Below are 24,290 nucleotides of genomic sequence, written 5' to 3' on the forward strand. Positions count from 1 at the left end.
AAAACTTTGGATGAAGAAAGTAGAATCCACATCCACCCATCCATTCATTCACTTAAAAATGCTAATGAGTATCTACCAAGAACAAAAGGACCGAACCACTGAGACCAAAGGAGCAGGGATCTTTAATGAGGAAATTGCTGTGGTGAATGTTAGCTTCACAGGAGTGCTACACGTCCTTATTCATAACCAGATTAGGGAAGACCTTCAAAACCTCAGTAATTTAGAAGAACAACTTGAAACACACACAATTGAAAGATGTGTGTGTGTGTGTGTGTGTGTGTTTATGTGTGAATAAGGGTGTTTTGGTTTTGTGAGTGAAGCAGTACAATGCAAGGAATTATTTTGGGGAGTTTGGTTTGGAAGTGATATTGGACTATAGTAAACACACAATGTTGTCTCTGGTTTCATTTAAAGATTTATGATAGGATTTTCATAAATTTGCACAAGACTGTTTAATGGCCTTTTAATTGGGATTTTTCTTGTGCATTTGTGTTAGTCAGGCTTTGTTTTTCTGACTCTGACAAAGGACTGGGAATATCAAAGGAAGGAAGATTTATTTTGGCTCACGGTTTCAGAGGTTTTCTTTATGGTCAGCCAATCTCGTTGTTTCTGGGCCTGCAGTGAAGCAGAACCTAATGGCAGAAGAGTGCCATAGAGCAGAACTGCCTGTCTTGTGTTGACCAGGTTAAAGAGAGAGCAAGAGGAAAGCCGGGTGTATGACGTAGCTCCCAGACATATGTCCAAGACCCCTCCCTTCAACTACATCTCATCTCCCAAGTGTCTGTCACATCCCAGGAACTGTTGAATTGTGAATCCACCAGCATCAGTCACAGGTCACATCCTAGAGCCCCACCTCTGAACCCACCTCTGAACCAGCCCTTCAACACAGGGTTATACCAGGGTCTTGCTGTCTTTTTCTGGATGCAACATAGTTCCATCTCTTGAGCAGGTAACTGTGGAAATAGAGGACTTTTTATTGTCCTAGGGAAAGTTTTCCAACTCCCTTGTAATATCTCCAACTCTCTTGTCCTGAATTTTAGAGACCATTCTACAGTAAACTTTAATGATATTTAGCTGATTAGAAGAATCTATGGGCCCTGATTTCTCCCCGTGCCTCCCACCCCCACACTTTAGCCTTAAGCAAGAGTAGCTATGCCAATTAATCCTGGAGGTTAAAGGTCTGGAAGCTACTAAAATAATTCATTTCGAGAGCATTTCTGCATGTAAGTCAATTTTGTTCAATTCGGGATAAAGAGTTTTAATATGGCAGGGAACAAAGTGTCTTATAGTCTCTCATCCCTCATCCCCTCCCAATCATCTTTATCTGTGCCACCTCGTCAGCTCCTCTTACTGCTTTTGCCTTCCCCAAGGATGGGGATGCAGCAACGCATACCCCCTTCCCTAGGACACCCATCTCACTGAGATTAAAAAGAGTCAACTGGATGTAACCAGCTCCGTGTGCAGAGATGAGGACCAAAATACATCAGCTAAGGATGCTGGGAAAATCCTAGCACTGCACATGCTGTGCTTCCTGAGCATCTGTACTGAACCTTACTACCTACCGCTCCCTACCAGGGACCGCAACCCAACTAAAGAGCTCAATAGGCTGAAATAACCAACACGGAGGACTAGGTGGGGATTCAGGTAGCTTTGCATTTTAAAAGATTGTTTTAAGATCACCAATCTACCACATCTTAGAAACTGATGACCTTAATACTGTTTTAACTGACAAAGCAGACTGGGAGAATGTGAGGGGTCCGACTCACGCCTTTCTGCTTCCTTCTTTTCTTGCCTTAGTTAGAAAGAATCCACTTCAAATACAGAAAGGAGGCCAATTTTCAAAATGCAACCATCCCCCTCCCTTTTTTTCCTTAGCAGCACTCATACAGTAGCAGTGGCAAAATAAACAGCGATGTGTTGGATTTTGTTTTTCTTTATCTATATGACATTTGTGTCAGTGCCGTAGCTCTAATCCATATTCAGGTCTTCATGTTTGGTGTGCAGTAATATGTAAATGATCTTGCCAGCTGCATGGAGCAGTGTTTGTTTATTCTATTTCTTTTGGCACTGCACGGAACTGAATTTCTGCCAAAACGGGGCTGCTTCAGGGAGCGCTGGTGCTCCAGGAGGAAGTTTTGAAAGGAAACGCACATCATAAGTCCTCACTCTGTGAAGCAGAAAAATCAAAACAAACTTTCTGTTTACTAAAATAGCGGTATTATGAATGTAAAACAATGTGTTTGTTAAAATATAATGAGCACACCGCCCATCTACGGGACGCATGGCGTATGCGGGCTTCGGAAGCAAGGGCACAGTGCTGAGAAAGCTGGTGCATTTTGATCCTCGGAAAGAAAAATAGGTGAAATGAAATAGACGGAGACAACATCTAGAAGTTTAAGGAGGAAAGAAATATTTTAGCATGCATATTAATCTTTGGAAACACATGGCATATACATGCATTTAAATGTGGACAGCTGTGGCGTTTAAGTGTTAAAAATTTTCATTAATGATGCATAGAGCTATCCAGTTCTGTTGGCAGGCCTTTCAGTCTTCAATCTGACACTTCCTTTTTTATCCAGCAAGCTAATTTCCCCTCTTTTGTGAGGAGTAACTGTTTTCACACTACTGCTTACCCAGCAAGCCACCTTATTGTCTCACAGCTAATTATCCTCCCCAGCCTCACCTTCCCCAGCGAGGAGAGCGGGACAGTTTCTCCCAGCACTAATGAAAGCTAGGTTTTATGGGTACACTGTGTAAATAAATGTAAGCTCTGATCAGGCAACATAATAAACGAGTTCCTAAAGTTTATGGAGTCACAGCTCATCTAGTACTTTGCTAAAGAACGAAGCAAAATGATTAATTTGGTGAAGGAGGGGCCTTTAGATGCTGAGGGGAAACAGTAGCGGGTTCTGTCAGTTTAATATGGAAGCTATCTGCAGGTAGACACAAGGAATCTGTATCGACCCGGATGTCCCTGGTGGTCCCCAATAGCATGTCTTACAAAGAAGTCCTTTGGAAACTATGACTGATCTGGTAAGAGGTGGAGAGCATCGGGTATTATATGTTCCTGATTACTTCCGATTTATTAATAAAAAACAACAGCCGTGATTTGTATAACGTAAAATGCAAGCACAATAGAGATACCAGCCACAAACACTGCATTGCCAAGGGCCTTAAGGGAGTGAATCCAGCAGTTTTGGTGTAGGTAATTAGCCCTGCTAGCAGCCCAGAGTCTTGCTTATCTGTACTATAAACTCAGTGTATTCTCTAGGTGGCCCTCCTAAGGACCCACACTTCAAGGATTTAAAGCACCTAGTTATATTTTAGACAAAAAGGGGCGATTAAATACACCCTAACCCCTAAAGATTGCATTTTATTTTTCTTTTACAAAATTTTATAAGTAAGATAATTTCCTCTGGATTTAAGTTTTTATTTCTTTGACATAGAAATCTGTGCTTTCTGTTTGAAGTGCTGACATGTAAAAACGGACTGTGAGCCTCCATTTTTGTTGCTCCGTCAGAACACTGGAAATTGCAGGGGAGAGGATTGCGTTGGCTCACAGTTTCATAGGTTTCAGATCAGATACGATTGGATCCATTGCTTTTGAGCCCGAGCAAGATAGAGCATCTGCACTGGGAGCCTGTGGTCTAGCAAAGCAGCTAACTTTATGGAAGACAGGAAATGGAGAGAAAAAGTCATGGAGGGGCCAGGAACACGTTGTAGCCTTCAGAAACATGGCCCCAGTGACTTACTCCCACAGGGAAGCTCTCCCTCCTAATAGCTATTCCCATGGGTCAACCCATTAATGAGGCTCAGATCCCCATGATGATCCATTTACTTTCCTGCCACCAGCTGGGGAGTAAGCTTTCAACACTTGGACCTTTTTATAATCCAAACCACAAGACCCAGGGCCACTGCTTTTATTCCAAACAAGATGAGTTTTTAAATATACTGGAATTTCAGAAACTTTATTGTTCTTCCCTTAAAAATCTCAAACATAATTCTACAGTTTTTAATACATCTAAGGATTCTTTACCATGAATCAGAAGTATTAAAATCTCATGGAAACCTTTTATCAAGATCATTTGTTACCTGTTAGAAACATTCATCCTGAAAATTTGAACAACCTACACAACATCCATTGTGGTTTGTAAACTCTCCAGCTGTTTTTGTGGGGTGATCTGTAACAGCTGAAGGGAGGTGTCCTGGCAGTGGTCCAGTCCCCATCTCAGTAAGAAAACAGTGATAGAAATCAAGCAAGGCTTAAGAAGATTAGATACAAGGGTCAGACTTCTTCAAGAAAACGAGTTATCAGCTCACCTGTCAATCAACCTTCAACTCTGAGCCAATCATCTTATAAATGTGAGGAAAGCAGTTCCCATTGACTAGTTCAAGTAAGATGGCACAGAGACAAAAATGGCAGGCTCCGTTTTGAGCTGTAATCTACTCGCATATACTGCCAACTTTATATTCTTATTTTTTCCCCTCTGAGTTAAGTGTTTCAATCATTAACTTAGAACTTTAGAAGAAAGAAAGAAAACCATACCCTGCTTATCCAGGAGGAATTAAGAGCAGTGAGGTCACAGTGTTGGCTGCCACTGTGTACCTTCCATGGAAATGAGCAGAGATAAAATTCTCCCAATGAATGTGATAGTCTTTTCCTCTTATTTCCTAAGAATATGTTTCAAGACCCCTCACAGAGCCTGAAATCTTGGATACTAAACCCTATGTGTTTGAGTAGCATGTTGTTCTCCTATACACACATTGGTTAATAGCTTTCCTCCTAAAGAAAACACTGATCACACGATCACACGCTGTAGCTCTAACTTTTGTTGTTGGGGTTTTGGAAGCAAAACTAGCACACATTTCCTTTTCCTTTGCCATTTCAAGGCTAGATTTATTCTTACAGTACACCTTACCGACCTCCAGATTCAGTTTCGTCTTTTCTTTCCTCACCAAGAACTTTTACCTTTTTACTTGAACGAAGCACAATATGGTTTCTCTTTGGCAAATTCAAGACATCAGCATCAGTACTCTCGTGACATGGGGCTCTTAGACACTAATAAAATAGGAGTTAGTTACTTGAACATAAGAAACTAGGATAAGAAAGGTATCTACTAAGTTATCAACAGGTAGATCTCTCATACACAATGGATATCTAGACAAATGGGTGATTTATATCAAGAAATCATGGGGCAGGGTAGAAAGAGATTTCTGTTAGACTACTCAGAACAGTGTTCAATTTAAATTCTCCAAACTGTTTATATCGAGAGTTTTCCATTTAATATCTTCAGGCTTCAGTTGATCTTGCATTACTGAAACCGTGGAAAGCAAACCTACAGAGAAAGAAACAACCATGTGTGCTTTGTAGAGCCTGAACAGAAGTGAACTCTTATCTGTTGTGTGATGACTGGCTTCTCGGGCAGACATCTGCGTGTTGGCAGTCAGAGTTTGCCGTGTAGTCTGAGGCTGCTATGGTTTCTCCAGTTTTGTTCTTCCAAGACTAGTGTGAAAGGGCACAACAGGAAGCAGACAGTCTGGTGGGCCTGTGTGCGCAGTGTCAGCCTGGCAGGCCTGTGCCCTGTGTCAGCCTGGCAGGCCTGTACCCAGTGTCAGCCTGAAAGGCCTGTGCCCAGTGTCAGCCTGGTGGTCCTGTGTGCCCAGTGTCAGCCTGGTGGTCCTGTGCCCAATGTCAGCCTGATTAGTCTGTGCCCAGTATCAGCCTGATGGGTCTGTGCCCAGTGTCAACCTGGAGGGTCTGTGCCCAGTGTCAGCCTGGCAGGCCAGTACCCCCGTGAGACTGCCTGTAAACTTGTGTCCTACAGGTTACTCTTCAATGCTTGCATCTCCATGTGCCAGCCCATAGGATCTGGTATCTCTAAGTTAACTGTGTTTTTATCTGTCTGTCTGTTTGATTTTAATTCAGTAAATTTTTCTTAATTCACACAAAAGTGATCATTTAAAAGTGAACCACTTCATGGTCTTTAGTATACTGACAATACTGTATGACTGCTATCTCTACTTTTAATAGATTTTCATTGTTCAGAAGAAACTCCAGACCTATTATGCCCACATCTTTTCTTCCCCTTTAAGAACCCCTGGAAACCAACAATCTTCATTCTGTCTCTGAATCTGCATATTTCAAATATTTCTGAAATTACCTATTTCCGACTATTTACCTATTCCGGTAATAAATGAAATAATATGCTATATAGCCTGTCCTCGACCTACACCCATAGATCCAACCAGACATAGATAAAAATATTTGGGGAAACAAAACTGTCTCTGGCCTAACTATGTGCAGAAGCCTGTCACTTTCTCCTAAACAGTACAGGGTGGTAGCCTCTTAGAGTGCGTCCACCCAGGAATAGACATTGGAAGATGATTTAAAGTACTCCGAAAGATAGTTATTATGGAACACATTATTTTATACAAGACACTTAGGACTGGAAGTATAGCTCTGTGGGTATCATATTTGTGATACGAAAGGCCATGGGTTTGATCCCCAGCACTGGATGAAGCCAAGCCTTCTCAGGTTTTGGTCTCCGGAGCACTTCTTGGAAGATATCTTCCATGAATATCACATGACAACTGAACGTGGCTTTTTCTGTCCCATGCCTTATACTGCACACATTCTTGAGGCTATTGGCTCTCATAACCGAGCAGAGCCAACCCTCAGAAGTCAGCAGCTCTCTTGCTGGTTTTTCACTGTACAGTTTAACCCCACCACCTTTTTCTGTCTCCAGCACAATCTGGGAGACAGGAAGGAAGGAAGCCCTTCTTTTACTTCACTTGACAATGTTATTTTGGGAGCCTGTTTTATATCATAAAGTGTATTGTATGCTGGGCTCTACCCGAGACAGGTGAGGCTAAATTCCTGTCCTCGTGAAGTTTATCTATGGAAGGGACACCCCTGTCTTCCTTTGCTGGATTCCTTGAAGTCATGTCTAATAGGTGTCTAGATGTTCAGCAACTTTAGCTTCTGTTTGCATTGATTAATTTTCTGTTGTCTGTGATAAAAGCCCTGGATAGAATGGGACTTATGGAAGAGAGGATTTGTTTTAGTTTAGGGTTCCAGGGGATAGAACTGATCATAGTGGGGAGGGCGGAGCGACTATCAGGGAAAGCATGGCAGCACAGCCCGGAAGCTGGTGAAGCTTTCATCCACGCACGGGAGGGCACACACACATACATACACACAACCACACACACAGAGAGAGAGAGAGAGAAAGAGAGAGAGAGAGAGAGACAGGAGCACACACACACACACACACAGAGACAGAGAGACAGAGAGAGACAGAGAGACACACACACACACACACACAGAGGAGAGAGAGAGAGAGAGAGAGAGAGAGAGAGAGAGAGAGAGAGAGAGAGAGAGAGAGAGAGAACAAGAAGCAGAGCAAGGCTATAAACCCTGCAGGCCTTCCCCGTGGCATGCTTCTCCCTGCAAGGCTCTGTGACATCTCTAACCAGCACAACAAACTGGGAACCAAGTGATCAAATACACAATCTTGCAGTGAATATTTCTCGTGCATAGGAAATACGTTCATCCCAACACTTATTTTAGTGAGATTTGTGAAAGGGCTGGATCTTCACTTGTCTGGTTTGAGCGTCTGAGCAGATATGTCATTGAAAAAGAACATTCGGAAGAACAGTTTTTGATCATTTGTGTGAGATAGATTTCCAAGGCGTTTTCTTGGGCATTTTTAAAACACGTTACATGAAGAGTCTTGTCAATCTGATAGTGAGAAGGATTTGATTACTGGAATGTGTCAGCTGTGATAGAATTCCACAGACAATAGACCCGACTTTTAAAGAAAAATTATTTTCCAAAAAATAGAAAGACCTTGAACTATGGGCCTGTCTGAGAACAGTCAGGTGTCTTTCTCATTTGGTTTTTCCTGGAGAATGAATGTTTACAACACGAATGCAGTAAGGGCCTAGTCAGTGTTTAGTTAACTGAATTCCCTGTGTGTTGTGTCCGCTCACCAGCCGTGGTAATGTGAACCTTGAGACACTTATTTAACATTAAGTCACATCCTCATCTTACTGTGGCAGAATGAATCTGTTGAAAGTTTCCAGTCCCCATAGGTCGGCCCATTGGCATTTCCAAAAGTGCTCACAGAAGTCTGTGAAGCAGGCACGATAGGCTGCTGCGGTACAGTGTTGGAACTGATATTTACAAACACTGGGTAACTTACAGGAGAATGTATGTAACACAATTGTAGGGAACTCAAACTTATGTCTGTTCATTTCTACACCAGGATTCGTACAGCTGACAAACAGCAAGCAGCTTCCTTTTAGTCATATATACATATATATATATATATATATATATATATATATATATATATATATTCTTATTTTCTTTGAAATCAATTCTTTGATCAATAAGAGACAGGGCAACTCAAACTCAAAATTGTTTTACAATTATTTCTCTGCATTACAATGACTTGTTGGTATTTTTAAAATCTAATTTATACCTACATTTAATCAAGAAAATAATTATATTTCTAATGCATTTTGGTTAAAGATAGGCATTAAGAAGAATACGGTATAAATAAAGAAGTATAGTTATTACATTTTGCTATTTCTCCTGATTGAAATTTATTTTCCCAGCCATATCCCTATATTATGTCCCCTCTCCATATATTATTCCTCCAAATGTCCAGTTCTCTCTTGCTCACTAATGTGACTGTCTTCCGACGTCCCTCATAGGCTCATGCTCTGGTGCTCCTTGTTCAGCTGGTGCTCCTGCTTATAAGGAGAGGCTATGGAGCACGTAGGAAGGATGGCCCAGCTGAAGGAAGTAGGTCATCAGGGTTGAACATTTGAAGGAGCCGCTGGGCCCTTGGTTCCTGCCATGGCCTCTGCTCCCCACGTGCTGTGATGTGTACCACCTCTGTCATGCAATCCCGCTGCCACGGACTGCTCTCCCTGCTATGCCTTCTCTCTCAAGGACTGGTGTCTTTGAAACCGTGAGCCAAAAGCACCCATTTCCAATGGATTTGTTTCTCTCAGCTCTTTTCAAACCAATATGAACAGCAGCTAGTATAGTTTAGCATGGTATCTATTTTTCTACAAAAAAAAAAAAAACTCTCTTCCTAGATTTCTATGTGTAGTTCTTCTGCTCATTGAGCTTATCAGGCGGATCTAGAACAAGAGTTCTCAACCTGTGGGCTGTGACCTCTTTGGGAGTCACCTATCAGATATTGTGCATGTCAGAATTTACATTACAAGTCATAACAGTAGCAAAATTACAGTTATGGTGGTGATAATCTTGTGGTTGGGGCTCACCACAATATGAGGACCTGAATGAAAGGGGCACAATGTTAGGCAGGTTAAAACCTGCTGATCTAGACTAAACAGCGTGAATGAAAATTGCAAGATTTTCTGATAGAAATCTTCTGTCTAGTTTTGTATTATGTCAGTCACAGTCTTAGTAGTTTTGAGCTCGTTTCTAATAGACAAGTCTTACATCATTCATTTTCCCCCCCTCCCTCCTGACCCTCTCTTATACCCTTCCTTGCTCTCTTGTAAATTCATGGCCACTTTCTACATTAATTGTTGTTACATACAGTGTGTGTGTGTGTGTGTGTGTGTGTGTGTGTGCAGTTTCTAGTTTTCTATTGTCATGAAATTGTCATGTCATACTGATATGGAAACTGATCTTTTAGGTAATCAGGCCCCAAACACAAAGGCCTGTCAAGGGCATACAAAGCAGCTTTCTTACCATCCAAGGATTTTAGGCAGCCTGAACTGTTATGTCTCACTCTCCAACATTAACCCAGTCCCCTTCCTCCACCCAAAGAAAGAATGGTTCCTGTCACACAGCATAAGTCATATTTTAGTGTGGGTCACGCACTAATTGAACCCACAGAAAATGTGACCGTTGTCAAAAATAGTCAAATATAACATAAGTCATGTAGCGTAAATCATGGGTTAACTAAGCCTGCTTTTGCACCTATGAAAGCCCTCCTTTTCCCTTGAACTTAAAGGAAGACACCTTGTTTCCTGGGCCCTACTTCAGGGCCTGTCGTGTGGCTGCAGATGTTAGTAAACCTCTGCCCGAAGGGCAAGTCCTTTTATCACCTTACTTCCCTGGAACTGCCTCTCCTTTCCCCCCAAAACCTAACTGGTCAAATTTGTGAATGAAAGGTCCGTACATGAATTAATTTATATCAATTGCTTCTACAATGATAGGCTGTCCATGGGGTCTTCATTTGCTCTTCAGGGGCAATTTGGCTTTATTTAAAAAGCTCTAGATTTTGGTGTGGAAGCATTTGGACTTATCAGTTTGACAAGTATGGGAATATATACATCTTTTTTTTTTTGATAGCTAAGCAATTTCTTTACAAATTACAAAAAAAAAAAAACAAAAACAAATCAAATTCTTAATTAGTTTGAGCATTATTGATTATGTTGAAGTGCCAGCCAAGAAAATGACAGTTATATCAATGTGGGTGCCATGTTCCTCACACCCACAGCTGCATAGAAGGCAAATGCTTAATTATATAAACATCCTCACATCCTTCCCCAGTGTCCCAGTGGATGGTTTAGGTTAAATTCGAAGGAAATGGAGATTTTATTTAAAATATCAACAGAATTTACTACAGAACAAGAAGGTTCAGGCTGCCCTCCACCTGAAGGCGAATGTAGTCAAGAGTTCCTGTGAAAGAAACTGGCTTATGCAACATTGGCCTTGAAGAAGATGGAGAACATAGCTCCTTAAAGCTCTCTTTTAGGGTTTTAGGGGTTCAGTGTGATTGTCTAGGAAGGGAAAGGAATAGATCAGGAAAGTCATATACTGAAAGGGGTCTTTGTCATCTACAAAGTCTCTCCTCCTCCTCCTCCTCCTCCTCCTCCTCCTCCTCCTCCTCCTCTTCCTCCTCTTCCTCTTCTCCCTTCCCTCCCCCTCTCCCTCCTTCAGAACATAAAGCCAAAGCCTCAGCAGTGGGGAGCATTACAAAGAACCTCAAATGTTCTAGATCCTGTAAATCTAAGGAGAGGGTTAGCAATTAGTATCCTTACCGTTCAGGTGGACCATTTCTTCAGAATATAAAACGCTGGGCAAGAGGGAGGAACCCTCAGCCCTACAGAAGGATTAAGGGCAGGGCAGGGGAGGAGAGGGGAGGGGAGAGGAGGAGGAGAGGAGGGGAGGGGAGGGCGGGGAGGGGAGGGCAGGGGAGGAGGAGAGGAAGAGAAGGGAAGGGAAGGGAAGGGAAGGGAAGGGAAGGGAAGGGAAGGGAAGGGAAGGGAAAGTTAAAGTAACTGCCAAGGACAGCTAAAAAGGAAGTGACTGAGGCTGAGTGAAGACTTCATTAATAATGATTTTTTTTAATTAAAAGTAAATGATTTCCAAGTAGATCCAGCCAGATATTCCCTGGAACTATACAAGGAAGTGTTAGGAAGTTTTAAAGGACAAGAGACTTGGGGAGGAACATAAACCATAACATAAACCAGGTTTAATCCTTTCCTATGGAAATGCTTTGTCCCAACTACTTCTGAGCTGTTCCTTCAGTACTGCTGAGTTCTGTCCTTTCAGAGGCTTGAGTCTGTAAATCCATAAAGTAGTGTCTGACCATGACCATGTCCAGAGACAGTCTAAGCTGCAAGCATCCCTTAGGCTTAGCTTCTGGCACAAGATGGCACAATTGTCGAGTCCTTGGTTTTGAGGCCTTGTTGGAGAATCCTCCGCTGTCACTTGTTAAAGTTGATCTGAGTAACAAAGTGCTCCTCTGAACGCCTGGGTTAATTACTTATCAGCATTGTCCGGACAGTGTCAGGCAAGAGAGTGTTTGAAATTAATACACCATTTGAGTGGACTGATTGATTGCCCCTACAGCTAAAGATTTTGACATTCACTAGCTATACAGACTGGTCATTAGTCCTTTCTTTTATCTGTTAGCAAAGAATAAACAGAAGTTGTAATAAAAATTCATCACAGTGAATGGACTTGGTATCTAAGTGGCTATGATAACTGGCCATGTACTAGACTGACTGCTAGAACATTGGCAGCAGGAAAGATTTCTTTTAGAAAAAAACCAAATTATCCCCTAATTAATGTTTACCTTATAAATGGACTCTTTTAAACTAAGTTGGGATATACAGAGAATCTCCTCCATACCCACTATAATAAAGCACATTTGATAAGTTTGCGTGGCATTCTTTAACCATTAATTTTAGGAAGGACTGAGGCTTTCCAACTGTGCCCGAATATGCTCCAGGTGAGGTTTTCTTCCTCCCACTAAAGAATGAAAGCTGCGTGGCCTGCTTTTCAACCAGACAGTTGAGATAATCTGACTTGTAATGAGAAGCTCTGCCTTCAGCAGTATCACTGCTCTTCTTACCTGTCAGATCGTGGGTTGTTTCTAAGAGTAATTTGCAAGGGATGGTAAGAAGGAGATAGAGCCAAGGAGAAGTCAAGGAGTCAAGGAGCTTAGGAGCAATTCTGCACATGGTAAGAGTTAGTTACCAAATATTGGCTGCTTCCCCGGGGACTTACAATTATTTTACGTTTCATCCAAGAGTGACTTTGAAGATCAATAGAACTATCTATTTTATAGGTAATGATATTGATGCTCAGAAAGCTTAAGTAACTCATACGAAGTAATGAGGCCAACAGCGAGCCTGCTAGTTCTAGAGTCATAGTCATCCATCTGACTCCTTGGCATGAGTGTAGGTAGAGCTGACAATGCTCTACAGTTTTATCTGTAGGGGAACCTCTCAGGGCCCACAGTGCATTTTTCGCCTTCCTTGGCTCCAACATAGGACCAGGTGATGGGATGTGAGGATGCTGAAGGAGATGTTTAACAGCTACATCCCATAGAAGGCCAAGAGGATATTGAGTTCTCATGAAGACAGGCAGATAGCAGCAGAAAGACACCTAGGCGATCGCATCCCTGGGAGTCAGGAAAGTCTTCAGTCAGTTAGGGACTGGAAGGTTTTACCTGTCAGAAGCATAGGCAAACCAATAATAATGATCAACAAGAGTCAAAGTGAAATCTCTCTCACAAAGGAAGGATAAAGAAGATAGGGACTGTGGAGACAATGGTTAAAGAGCTGCCTGGGAACACTCAGGAAGATGCAGGTATTGCTCATCTTGGCCAACAGGAGGCAACACCTAGTTCTCATGGCCAAGCCCAGAAAAGAAAGAAAAATGAAGATATATACACTGTTCTAGATTCCTGGGTAAATGAGACTTTAACCTGGAAATAGAGGCAAGAAGGTTCTGACGCACAGCAACAGATAGTTATCTACTAGAGACTCAGGGAGTAAACTATCATGAGAATATACATACCCTATGATATTTGTAGGAGGAGCTAAGGTGGGAGGGATAAGGAGAGGAAGAGGAAAAGGAAGAGGAGGAGCTAGAAAGAGCAGAGATGTAGGAGCGATGGAGAGCCATGCAGGTATGGAGAGCAGTCACAGGTAACAACTTTTATTTAGGTTAGCTAATTGGGAAACAACTCTCTTTGTATGGGCATATTGTTATTGAGCATTACCAAACATATAAAGCCTTTGATTAATCTTTAAGCTTTAGAGTCTCATTTTTCTACTGGGCCCATGTGGATGGCGGGATGGTCTGGGCAATGCCCAGCCTTGCGGAGACAGTGTGGAAAATTGGCAGAGCCATCTCTCATGCTGACATCTTGTGGGTAGCAGGGCTGGTGTTTCTGGCTGACTGTTTCTAGCTGTGGCTAGCATGTGGCTTCCGGCCGAGAAACATGGCGGCTGAGCTAGGGAGAGCCACTGCAGCTTAGATAGTCGGCTTGACTAGCAGCTACTTTAATAATTAATACAACAGATATTCATAGGCTCTACCTTTAATCTTTGCTTAGCAGACAGTTTTATTTTTAATTGTTTTAGTTACTTTCTCATAACACAACTAAAACATCGACTTAAGTGATTTAAGGAAAGGGTATTTCTTTTGGCTCATAGTTTCAGAGGGTCCCATTCATAGCCACCTGGCCCCTTACCCTGGAGCATGTAATGGATCTTTGTGTACTCTTCTGTGAAGAAGTAGCAGAAAAAGAGCTGCAGACAAGGTCCTCCCAAGGACCCACTCCAAGTGACATATTTCTTCCTGCTAAATCTTACCTTCAAGGATCTCCAGAAGCTCCCAAAATAGTATGATCAGGTGAGGATCACACGTTCAAAAAGTGAGCCTGTGGAACACATTACATATTCAACCCACAATAATCAACCCAACCTAAGATGTAAAACATAGCACAGTCAGCAAGAAATGGTTAAATCCATAAAGGATCGTGTAATAATATACTGATTTTACATTTGAATCTACATCAATGCCTCAATGAGAGTCATTGTTGATAATAGCCCATCCCTACAGTGTTTGGATATTATCTCAAGGAGGAACAGAGTTCCTGATGCTGTTACCTTCCAGTCTGTGCTTCAGGTTAATGTTCTAACTTCCAAGAGGATCTAGTAGATAACAATTTCCTCTCTCTCTCTCTCTCTCTCTCTCTCTCTCTCTCTCTGCCTCCCCTCCCTTCTATTACAGGAGACTTTGAATGTGATTGATGCTGGCCTGATGGACTTGAACGGAATGAGTGAGGATGCCCTGGAATGGGATGAAACAGACATAAGTAACAAACTCATTAGTGTGCATGAAGATTCAAATGACCTTGATCAAGACCCAGAGCCTATGGTACCCAGAGTGAAACTTGAAGAGACACACCACAAGGACTCTGGTTATGAAGAGGAGGCAGGTGACTGTGGAGGGTCTCAGTATACCTCAAATATCACTGCCTCTCCCAGCCCACACATTTACCAAGTGTACAGTCTTCACAATGTGGAGCTCCACGAAGACAGCCACACTCCATTTCTGAAAAGCAGCCCGAAGTTCACAGGCACGTCACAGCCTACTGTTTTAACTAAGAGCCTCAGTAAAGATTCGTCATTTTCATCCACAAAATCGTTACCAGACCTTTTAGGGGGTTCAGATTTAGTGAGGCCTTACTCCTGTCACAGCGGAGACATGAGCCAGAACTCAGGCAGTGAGAGTGGGATTGTCAGCGAAGGAGACAATGAGATGCCAACCAACTCTGACATGAGCTTGTTCAGTATGGTAGATGGGTCCCCAAGTAACCCTGAAATGGAACATCTGGACCCACAAATGGAAGATGCAGCCAATGTGCTAGAGCAAAAATTTAAAGATGAGGGGGACTGCACTAAGCTTCCAAGTGTCTCTCAGGCATCCGTCTCACCAGTAGGTTGTGTAAATGGAAAGGCTAGGGATTTAAACAGTGTTACCAAACACACCACTGATTGTTTGGGAGAAGAATTACAAGGAAAACATGATGTGTTTACATTTTATGATTACTCGTACCTCCAAGGCTCAAAACTCAAATTACCGATGATAATGAAGCAGTCACAGAGTGAAAAGGCACATGTGGAGGATCCCCTTCTTTGTGGTTTTTATTTTGATAAAAAGTCCTGCAAAGCTAAACATCAGGCTTCAGACTTACAGCCAGATGCGCCTCCCCGTGAAAGGATCTTGGCAAGTGCACCCCACGAGATGGGTCACAGCTCATACAAAAATAGCGACCTAGAGAAGACATTCACGAGCATTCAGAATGCCAGACAGCTCTCCCTTCTATCTCGTAGCTCATCTGTAGAGTCCCTTTCTCCAGGGGGTGATTTGTTTGGATTGGGAGTCTTTAAAAATGGCAGTGACAGCCTCCAGCGGAGCACTTCTTTAGAAAGTTGGTTGACATCCTATAAGAGCAATGAGGATCTCTTTAGCTGTCACAGCTCTGGGGACATAAGTGTGAGCAGTGGCTCCGTCGGTGAGCTGAGTAAGAGGACATTAGACCTTCTGAATCGTCTGGAGAATATACAGAGCCCCTCAGAGCAGAAGATCAAGCGCAGTGTTTCTGATATCACTCTGCAAAGCAGTTCCCAAAAGATGTCCCTCAGTGGCCAGATGTCATTGGATGTCGCATCCTCTATAAATGAAGACTCACCGACATCTCTTACAGAACTGAGTAGCAGCGATGAGCTCTCTCTTTGCTCGGAGGACATTGTGTTACACAAAAACAAGATACCAGAGTCCAATGCGTCATTTAGGAAGCGACTGAATCGCTCAGTGGCTGATGAGAGCGACGTCAATGTTAGCATGATTGTTAACGTCTCCTGCACCTCTGCTTGCACTGATGATGAAGATGACAGCGACCTCCTCTCCAGCTCCACTCTCACCTTAACGGAAGAAGAGCTGTGCCTCAAAGATGAGGATGATGACTCCAGTATTGCAACAGATGATGAAATTTATGAAGAAAGCAACCTGATGTCTGGGTTGGACTACATAAAGAACGAACTGCAGACTTGGATAAGACCAAAACTTTCCTTGACAAGAGAAAAGAAACGGTCCAGCATCACTGACGAAATAAAGGTCAATAAAGATGGGGAAAGTAACGAGAAAGCCAATCCCTCGGACACCCTGGACATTGAGGCCCTTCTAAATGGTTCCATAAAATGTCTCTCTGAAAACAATGGGAATGGTAAGAATCCACCTAGAACTCATGACTTAGGAACCAAAGGTGAAAATAAGAAAAATACGTATGAAGTTACTAAAGACCCACACGTGGCTGACATGGAAAATGGCAATGTTGAAAGTACTCCAGAAAGAGAAAAGGAGATGCCGCAAGGGATTCCAGCGGTGTCAGAGAACCTTACTTCGAATGTGAAAAAGATTTCTGAATCCAGACACAGCGAGTGTGAAGCATTAATGGATGGTTCTGATGATTCAAATGTTGCCGGAAAGGAATTTGGTCCCCCAAAAGATAGACATCCTCCACAGATCAGTCCCAACCTCCAGCATCCTGAAAGCGACGACTGCATGTCCGTCCAGAACTCTTGCCCAGGACTACTGTCAGAAACCGGCGGTGAAAGCAGACAAGACAGGGATGGACTAAAATCTTTGTCTGATGATGCCCCGAGTGGGGCTAGAAAATCTGCTGGTTGCTGCCTACTTGAGCAAAATGAGACAGAGGAAAGTGCTTCTATCAGCAGCAGCAGCACTTCCTGTTGCAACTGCAAGCCAGATGTTCTCCATCAAAAAGATGATGAAGATTGTTCCGTGCATGACTTTGTTAAGGAAATCATTGACATGGCGTCAACAGCCCTAAAAAGTAAATCGCAACCTGAAAGTGAGGTGGTCGCTCCCGCCTCGCTAACCCAGATTAAGGAGAAAGTGTTGGAACATTCACATCGGCCCATACACCTGAGGAAGGGGGACTTTTACTCCTACTTATCTCTTTCATCCCACGACAGTGATTGTGGGGAGGTCACCAATTACATAGAGGAGAAGAGCAGCACTCCCTTGCCACCGGACACTGTGGACTCTGGCTTAGATGACAGGGAAGACATGGATTGCTTCTTTGAAGCTTGCGTTGATGAGGATGAGCCTGTTGATGAGGGAGCTTGTCTCCCCAGTACCCTTCCAAATGAACCAGCGGTCCCAGATGAAGCTACTAACCCAGAACAAATGACGGCCAGCTCTTCTGTGTTCAGTGATGAGACAGTCACAGTGCCTCCTTCAGTACTTTCCCCTCAGAAGGGAGCTGATGATGCAAAAAAGGAAGGAGATGACGTGTCCCACGCTTCCCAGGGCTGTGCAGAGAGTGCAGAGCCTACCACTCCCTCAGGAAAGGCCAGCAGAGAGGGGAGTTCAAGAAAGCAAGGTGTATCAGGCATGCCAGAAGAAAACGCTGCTTCTGCCAAACCGAAAATTCAAGCTTTCTCTTTGAATGCAAAACAGCCAAAAGGCAAGGCTGCGCTGTATCCCAGCCCGCAAACTATAACCTGTAAAGAGAAACTCGTAAGCTTCCACGAAGATCGACATAGTAACATGCATAGGTAGAATGTAATGCCCCCAAGCATGGAAATCATCTCATTGAAAGGTATGTATGAGTACTTCTGCGTGTGTGTGTGTGTGTGTGTGTGTGTGTGTGTGTGTGTGTGAGTTTGCATTAATAGAAGACTGGTCAGCATGATTAGTTGTGACACATACACATCTGGATAAGACATTTAAGTAGAAACACAATAGTGATTGCCACTGTGAAAAGCACAAGGGGACCCATGGTGAAATTTTGATATTTAAAGAGACATTACATTTATTCCATCACATTAGCAAGAGCAGCACAATATTTGAGAAAACAGCTGATCCATTTAGGGCTTTAATTTCTTCAACTGGAAGAGAAAAATAGTGTGTGAGTTACAGGCATTCCCCGAGATCAAAATGCATGTTCAGTAGTTACGTTCCTTACTGCAGCTTCTACTTAGAACTGCCCAGTGATGAACAGGGATCAGGCTAAAGGCTGTGTCTCCTTCCTGATGTGGGCTTTCCCTCAGGCTTCTGCTTCCCATAACTGGTATCCCAGTGACTTCCCCCATGGAAGGCTGTGCTGTCATAGCTCCTCATCACGGTCCCAGGATCAAACAGCAGCAAAAAGTTGATGTAAAAGAGGGGGCCCCTATGTGTACACACACAGACTGAGCACCAGCCCAGAACGCAAATACTGGGAGGATATGTGACAAGTTAATAGCGTCTCGATAAAAACAGAATTTTTGAATTTTGCCTGAAGGTGACAGGCTGATTGCCATCAATTTTTTTTTTGAGAAATTCATTCCACTTTTCATATTTAATAAGACAGCCATTGATTGATAATTCTGAGATGATGGTATAGTTCTAAAAGTGACACAGAGATTCTGTTGTTTCCCATTTCTAAGCCCCAGTGATGAATACACTTCCTCAATCAAGTTTAAAAAGAAATTTAGCTTTCAAGTATGAGAGTTGTATTTCACCAAAGTATGAGGTGCATAACACCCCTCCACCCCCACTCCAGAAGCCTAATGCCGTAACCTAAACTCGTGCTATAGGAAATGAATTACAGAAGCAATCTACCCTAATTTGTTAACTTATTCAAATAACAGTTATTATACTTAACTATGCTAAAGATTATCTTTTTTGTGGCAGATTGTTTATTTTTTTGATGAGCCTAATTACTGATTTTCTAAAAGTAATTTACATTTATTACAAATACATCTTTTAAAATGTGACAGATAAATGTTGTTCCCTTAATGTATTATGAAAAAAGTTACTATTTAAAAACACATTATTTAATTTGAAAGATGAATGGCAAACATCATTATTTTTTTTCCTGCAACACCTGTGCCCTGAGCTCATTAAAATGTGCGATTCTATGTCGAGTTGCTAGAATCGGGTGCGAGGGGGGAATCTATACCATACATACCCTAAAAATAAACTCCATATGCAAAACTGAAGAAAGGCATCCTAGCTACTGATGGAGCTTTACTAATTTTCTATTTCAGACACTATTTACAATTGACCGCCAGTGAGAACAAAAGGGGGAGAGAGAGAAATGTGTTTTCTGTGAGTCGTGGCCACCCTATAATCACACCCTCCATCAGTATGCAGTAAAACTGACCATTAAGGGAAAGTATCCGGGGCTCCATAAGCCGCTTCGGAACGGGTTCTATTAGAACTGATTGGATGCGGGCTCAGCCCGCCTCCGCAGAAGGACCCGAAAAGCCTGACTGATTTTGTTTTCTGAAAAAAAAAGATAAAGGCTTGAAAGCAACAGCGCTGTGAGCATGCCACCCTGTGACTGTGACCCTCAAGTCACCAGTCCTGCTGAGATCTGGAGCAGAGACGCGCTGGCCCTGGTGAAGGCTCTGGAATGCATTCTCCCTGTTTGATCCTCTGGGAGTCTCTTCCTTTCCTCACACAGAGAAATGGAATTGAAATGAAATGTAAATGATGAGCAATTCCATTTTTTGACTTGAGGGAAGTGGAGGTGCCGATAGATCTGTGTAATTGTCACGTTTTACAAGCATAGACGGTGTAAAAATATCAGCCGCTTGCCTGCCCATCCGAAGGGTTCTGTTGTGACCCACAGCAGGCTCTACTGTGGCCAAAGGGAAGAAGCAGCCAGGTTTTACTTCTGTAGAACTGACATCGCCCCCAAGTGACTTGTTATCAGCCTAGAGCTGTGTGAACAGCCATAGATTGCCCCTATCCACCTTTGAGGGTGTGTGAGCACAAGTGTGTGTGCAAGTGTGAGTGCTTGCATGTGTGTGTGTGTGTGTGTGTGTGCATGTGTGAGTGTATGCACATGTGTATGTGTGTGTGCAGTGTGAATGCATGCGTGCATGCCTGTGTGTATATGTCTCAGTACCATGTTAACAGAACATCTTGGTGCCTGACTTTTTTGCCTAGTTACAAGCATTGGGTGTAAGTTTGCACTGACCTGTCAGGTGTCAAAGTACTGTCACCTGAGAAGTTATTCAATCTGAAAATGCTGCAAGCTTCCCGTCCTTGTCAGGGTGTGTACTGTTGTTACATCCAACACTTTACATCTATATGAGCTTATTGTTGTCAGTGTTCCTTCTACAATGTCCAAAGCCAGCAGAAGTTCTTCCTTTTAAAAGCCATTTGGTAGCATTGTCTTTGTACCAGGACAACACAATTCACCAAAGTTATTTGCTGGAGCTCTTTTCCCGGAAATAGATTATCAGATGAAATGATTATAATTCTATCCGAATGTGTTTACGACTTAGAACGATGCAGATAGCCTGCAACCAGAAGAGATTCTTTTTAAAGAGTTTTGAAAATTATTTTTATTTACTATGTTCTAATTAAAAACCTCTGAACCCATTTGAGAAGATTTGCTATGTGTGTGTGCACTTATTTCCAGCACACTGCTGGGCTTTTCACTAAATCCATCTGTGTTAAAATGGAGAGGTCAGTTATAGCAAATCACATCAAAGGGGATGCAACTGGCTAGATCCAGCTCTTCCTGCCTGATTTGGAGGGAGAAAAGCACATAGGGTAGGTCTGGAATGCCTCCTAGGACCGGCCTAAGAAATGTAGTTTGCACTAATCTTTTTGCTGTATTCTGACAGTTATTTCTTCATAATCTTCATCATAAGCCTGTGATCTTTATGAATGGTTTAACTCTAAATTTCAGGCTGGATAAATCCTGCAGTGTAAAAAGTTAACTCCTCACATGCAGTCAGTGTGTAGTTTTGTGTCTTCTCCTTAAGTTCACCTAATGGTTTAATGTGTACATGGTGTGTGTGTGTGTGTGTGTGTGTGTGTGTGTGTTACTGCTTCTTTTGGTCTTAGGTTCATTGCCTTGCCTACTTTATCAGTCTACACATGTGAGGGTGGCCACAGAGTTTTAGATTTTTGATGAATATTTATATTGGTGCATGTTAACATAATTTAGAGTGCACCTCAGCTTTTATAAATTGAGAAAGTGGTTGGAGCCAATACTTGTCATCACACGGAATGTCTCATTCTCTTACTGGACTGACATGGGTATCCCAAGGCTGGCCAAGCAGCTTTAGGAAACTACATTGGGTGCTTGTATATTATTCCTTCACTAGACACTACATGTATCTATAAAATTTACCTTTAAATTACCTTACTAACCCAAGCTTCTGCTGGATGTTCTTTAATTATCTGGTACTTCTGAATAACTTGCCAGGCTATATAAAGATTTTTTTTTAATAAAAACCCAGCCTCAGTGTGTGTATGTGTGTGTGTGTGTGTCACTCATTCTGTCTTCCCTCCCTCTCTTACACACACACACACACACATACACACAGAGGGGAGGGCAGGAAGGGAGGGAGAAAAGGAGGGAGGGAATTTGGGCTTGAGCCCATTTGGCCTGCCTTATTGCCAAGTGTGCCAAATTGAAAGAATTGATTACCCGGAGGGAATTCAGATGCCAGCTCTTTACTAAGATGGGATTGCCTTCTCTGGAGGATTCCCCGCTCAGTGGCAGATTCCTGATGAGTCACATCCTCAGCATGTGAGCAATGCTGCACTGTGCTTTCTTGAATTACTGCATTATTTTTTACGGTACCAAGTTTTGTTCCATTTGCCTCTGTCTGTCTCCCCCATCCTCGTTAACTTCCTGTATCTTCTCAACATCCTGTTTGGCTGTGGCAGAACAACGGTTGGAAAACTTTTTCTTTCTCGTACACGAAGTCGTAAGTTTATAAAAAGAGAAAGACACCAAATATTTGCTTCTAAGAGGTCAGGGTGAAAACTGATATAGCACTTCAGAATTTAGATTAAACCCGAGCAAGGAGAGACCTGCTTTATTTGAGAGCTGGTCTGAGAACCCAAACTACTTGGTCTCCTGGAATTTAGATGTTTCTCAGATTTGACCAGTTGTTGTAGCCATTTAGAAATAAGTAGGACAGGGTGAGCTTGGAACAAATCTGTACCAATCGTCTCACATGAAGAGAGAATTGGGTCAGTTTAGTGTCCACGATGTTTCCTAGACCTAAAATGAAGCGTAGTAATAGTTGAGTTGTAAATTCTGACTATATCCTTTCCTAGGTAAGGACCTAACGCATTTGGGATTATCAGAATGTTGTGGATGTTCCATCACTCTGTAATAGAACATCATACACAACACAGTGGAGGATGTGTCAGTCTGGGAGCCAGGCACCTGATCTGTGAATTGTGTTCATACATTGTTGCATCCCTTGGTACTGACTACCTGACATTTTCATACAGATTTTTTTTTTCAAAAAGTTTGATAAAACTGAGACCATCACCAGAAGAACAGATGAACTGATGACGCAGAGAAAAGATAATCATAGTTAATTTTTCTTATTTTTTGAAAACGTATGGACATATTCGAGTATCTATATAGCTTGCTGAACTGAAAACGAGTCTGTGTGTTCTTTGAGCCTTGAGCTATTGAAAGTCACATTTCATAACTTCTCATTTCAGATTGCTAGCAGATGACCGATGCCCCGCCCCCGCCCCCCCCCAGCAGCTTCCGGAAAGGGCTTTGTTCTGCAAATGACAGAAACGTTACTGACACCTTTTCCTGTCACCTTTTTCTTTCCTGTAGATAGCCTGGCTGAAGCTCAGGGCTGGCCCTTTCCACCCTGGGCTGGTCTTGGATTCCATCCTGTTATCACTGCCGCCTGTCACATTGACTTTCTGAAGACAAACCTTCCTGGTGAATGCGGTCTGTCCACGTGGGCCTTTCGATCTGGATGTGTGCATTGCTTCTCTTAGGTGATCGTCTTAGTTCCACAAAGCTGCTTGTTCTCCCGTGGATTCCTGTCCCAAGCTACCTCTGGCAACCCTATCTCTCCAGCAAGACTTCTGTTTTCCCTGTCCCCTCCCTCCTCCTTTTAAAGCTCTGCAGTTCACCAAATTGATGGTCCATTAAACCCACTGTCTGGAATGACACCCTTCCCATCAGTACTTGAACAATTTTATGTTTTGCTCTGAAATTTTTCATGGTGTTATACCTATGTTTATTGAAAGAGATTTACTGAAAAAGCCAGCCCTTGATTTGATTGTAGTAGAGAGGATACACATTGATCCTTATAACAAAATTAGGTGATGTTTGAAAGCCCCATTTTAATTATTTCTTTTTAATAATGATCTATGCAGCACTTCAAGAAACAACTATAACAGTGTTGTATCTTATAAACTGGTATATTCTACTATTAAGTTTGTTTTTGGTTTCTATGCTTCTTGAGGTGGTAAGGAGAAAAATGTTTTTTTTTTTTAAACAGTGTGCCTTGCTGTATTTCTTATACCATTTATTAAAAAGCTGCTTTCGTGGTAATATTACGTTGGTTTGAAAGGAGGAAATAGCAAGGTTAAGATGCGTGGAAAATTTCTGTATATATGTATAAGCTAGTGCAAACACTGATGTATGACAGTATAAAATGCTTTCATGTTTGTGATGTCCAGTGATGTGGAGAGTATAAGCCTTAAAGCCATTTGATTGCATGGTAATTAAAATTGGCATAATAAAAATAGCTTATTGGGGGAAGGAAAATTAATGATCTCTTTTACCTGTGTTCTTTACCAAATTCTTGCATCTGGTTCAGGAAAAGAAAAACAAACAAACCCCATATATTAGCTTCCAAATTTTCCATATTACACAGAAGGCTTAAGTTGCTTAGACTAATAGACTAGGCCTGAAGCCTTCATAATTTTCAAAAATCTTTCTGTTTCACTGTAAGCATCCTGAAATAGCAAAGGTTTAAAGGCCATTTCCATCAATAACGTTTTATTCTAAATGTTTTTATTTCTACTTGTTGATGGTTTAAAGTTGTATTTGGAGTTCTCTTATGTGCCCTAATTTATTTTAAATATTTGAATGGGTTTGGTGGATGGGATAGAAAATTTGATTATTATTTAAACTATAGATTTCAGGTGTATTTATTTTGTTAAGAAAAATCAATATAGAAATATT

The 24,290-nt window shown here is 42.2% G+C and overlaps 1 protein-coding gene across 1 annotated transcript in view; it reads left to right on the forward strand.

Annotated features, from left to right (window-relative positions):
* Akap6 (A-kinase anchoring protein 6) overlaps positions 1 to 23,874 on the forward strand; it is a 414,932-nt gene extending 391,058 nt beyond the window's left edge. The window contains exons 13-14 of the mRNA XM_028757469.1: positions 14,525 to 17,924; positions 22,923 to 23,874. Of these exons, the coding sequence (XP_028613302.1) occupies positions 14,525 to 17,884 (3,360 nt within the window). The 3' untranslated portion in view covers positions 17,885 to 17,924; positions 22,923 to 23,874. The remainder of the gene's footprint in view (positions 1 to 14,524; positions 17,925 to 22,922) is intronic.
* Positions 23,875 to 24,290: the final 416 nt, after the last annotated feature.

Source organism: Grammomys surdaster, unplaced genomic scaffold (genome assembly GCF_004785775.1).
Source record: "Grammomys surdaster isolate TR1022 unplaced genomic scaffold, NIH_TR_1.0 126163, whole genome shotgun sequence".
Taxonomy (NCBI): domain Eukaryota; kingdom Metazoa; phylum Chordata; class Mammalia; order Rodentia; family Muridae; genus Grammomys; species Grammomys surdaster.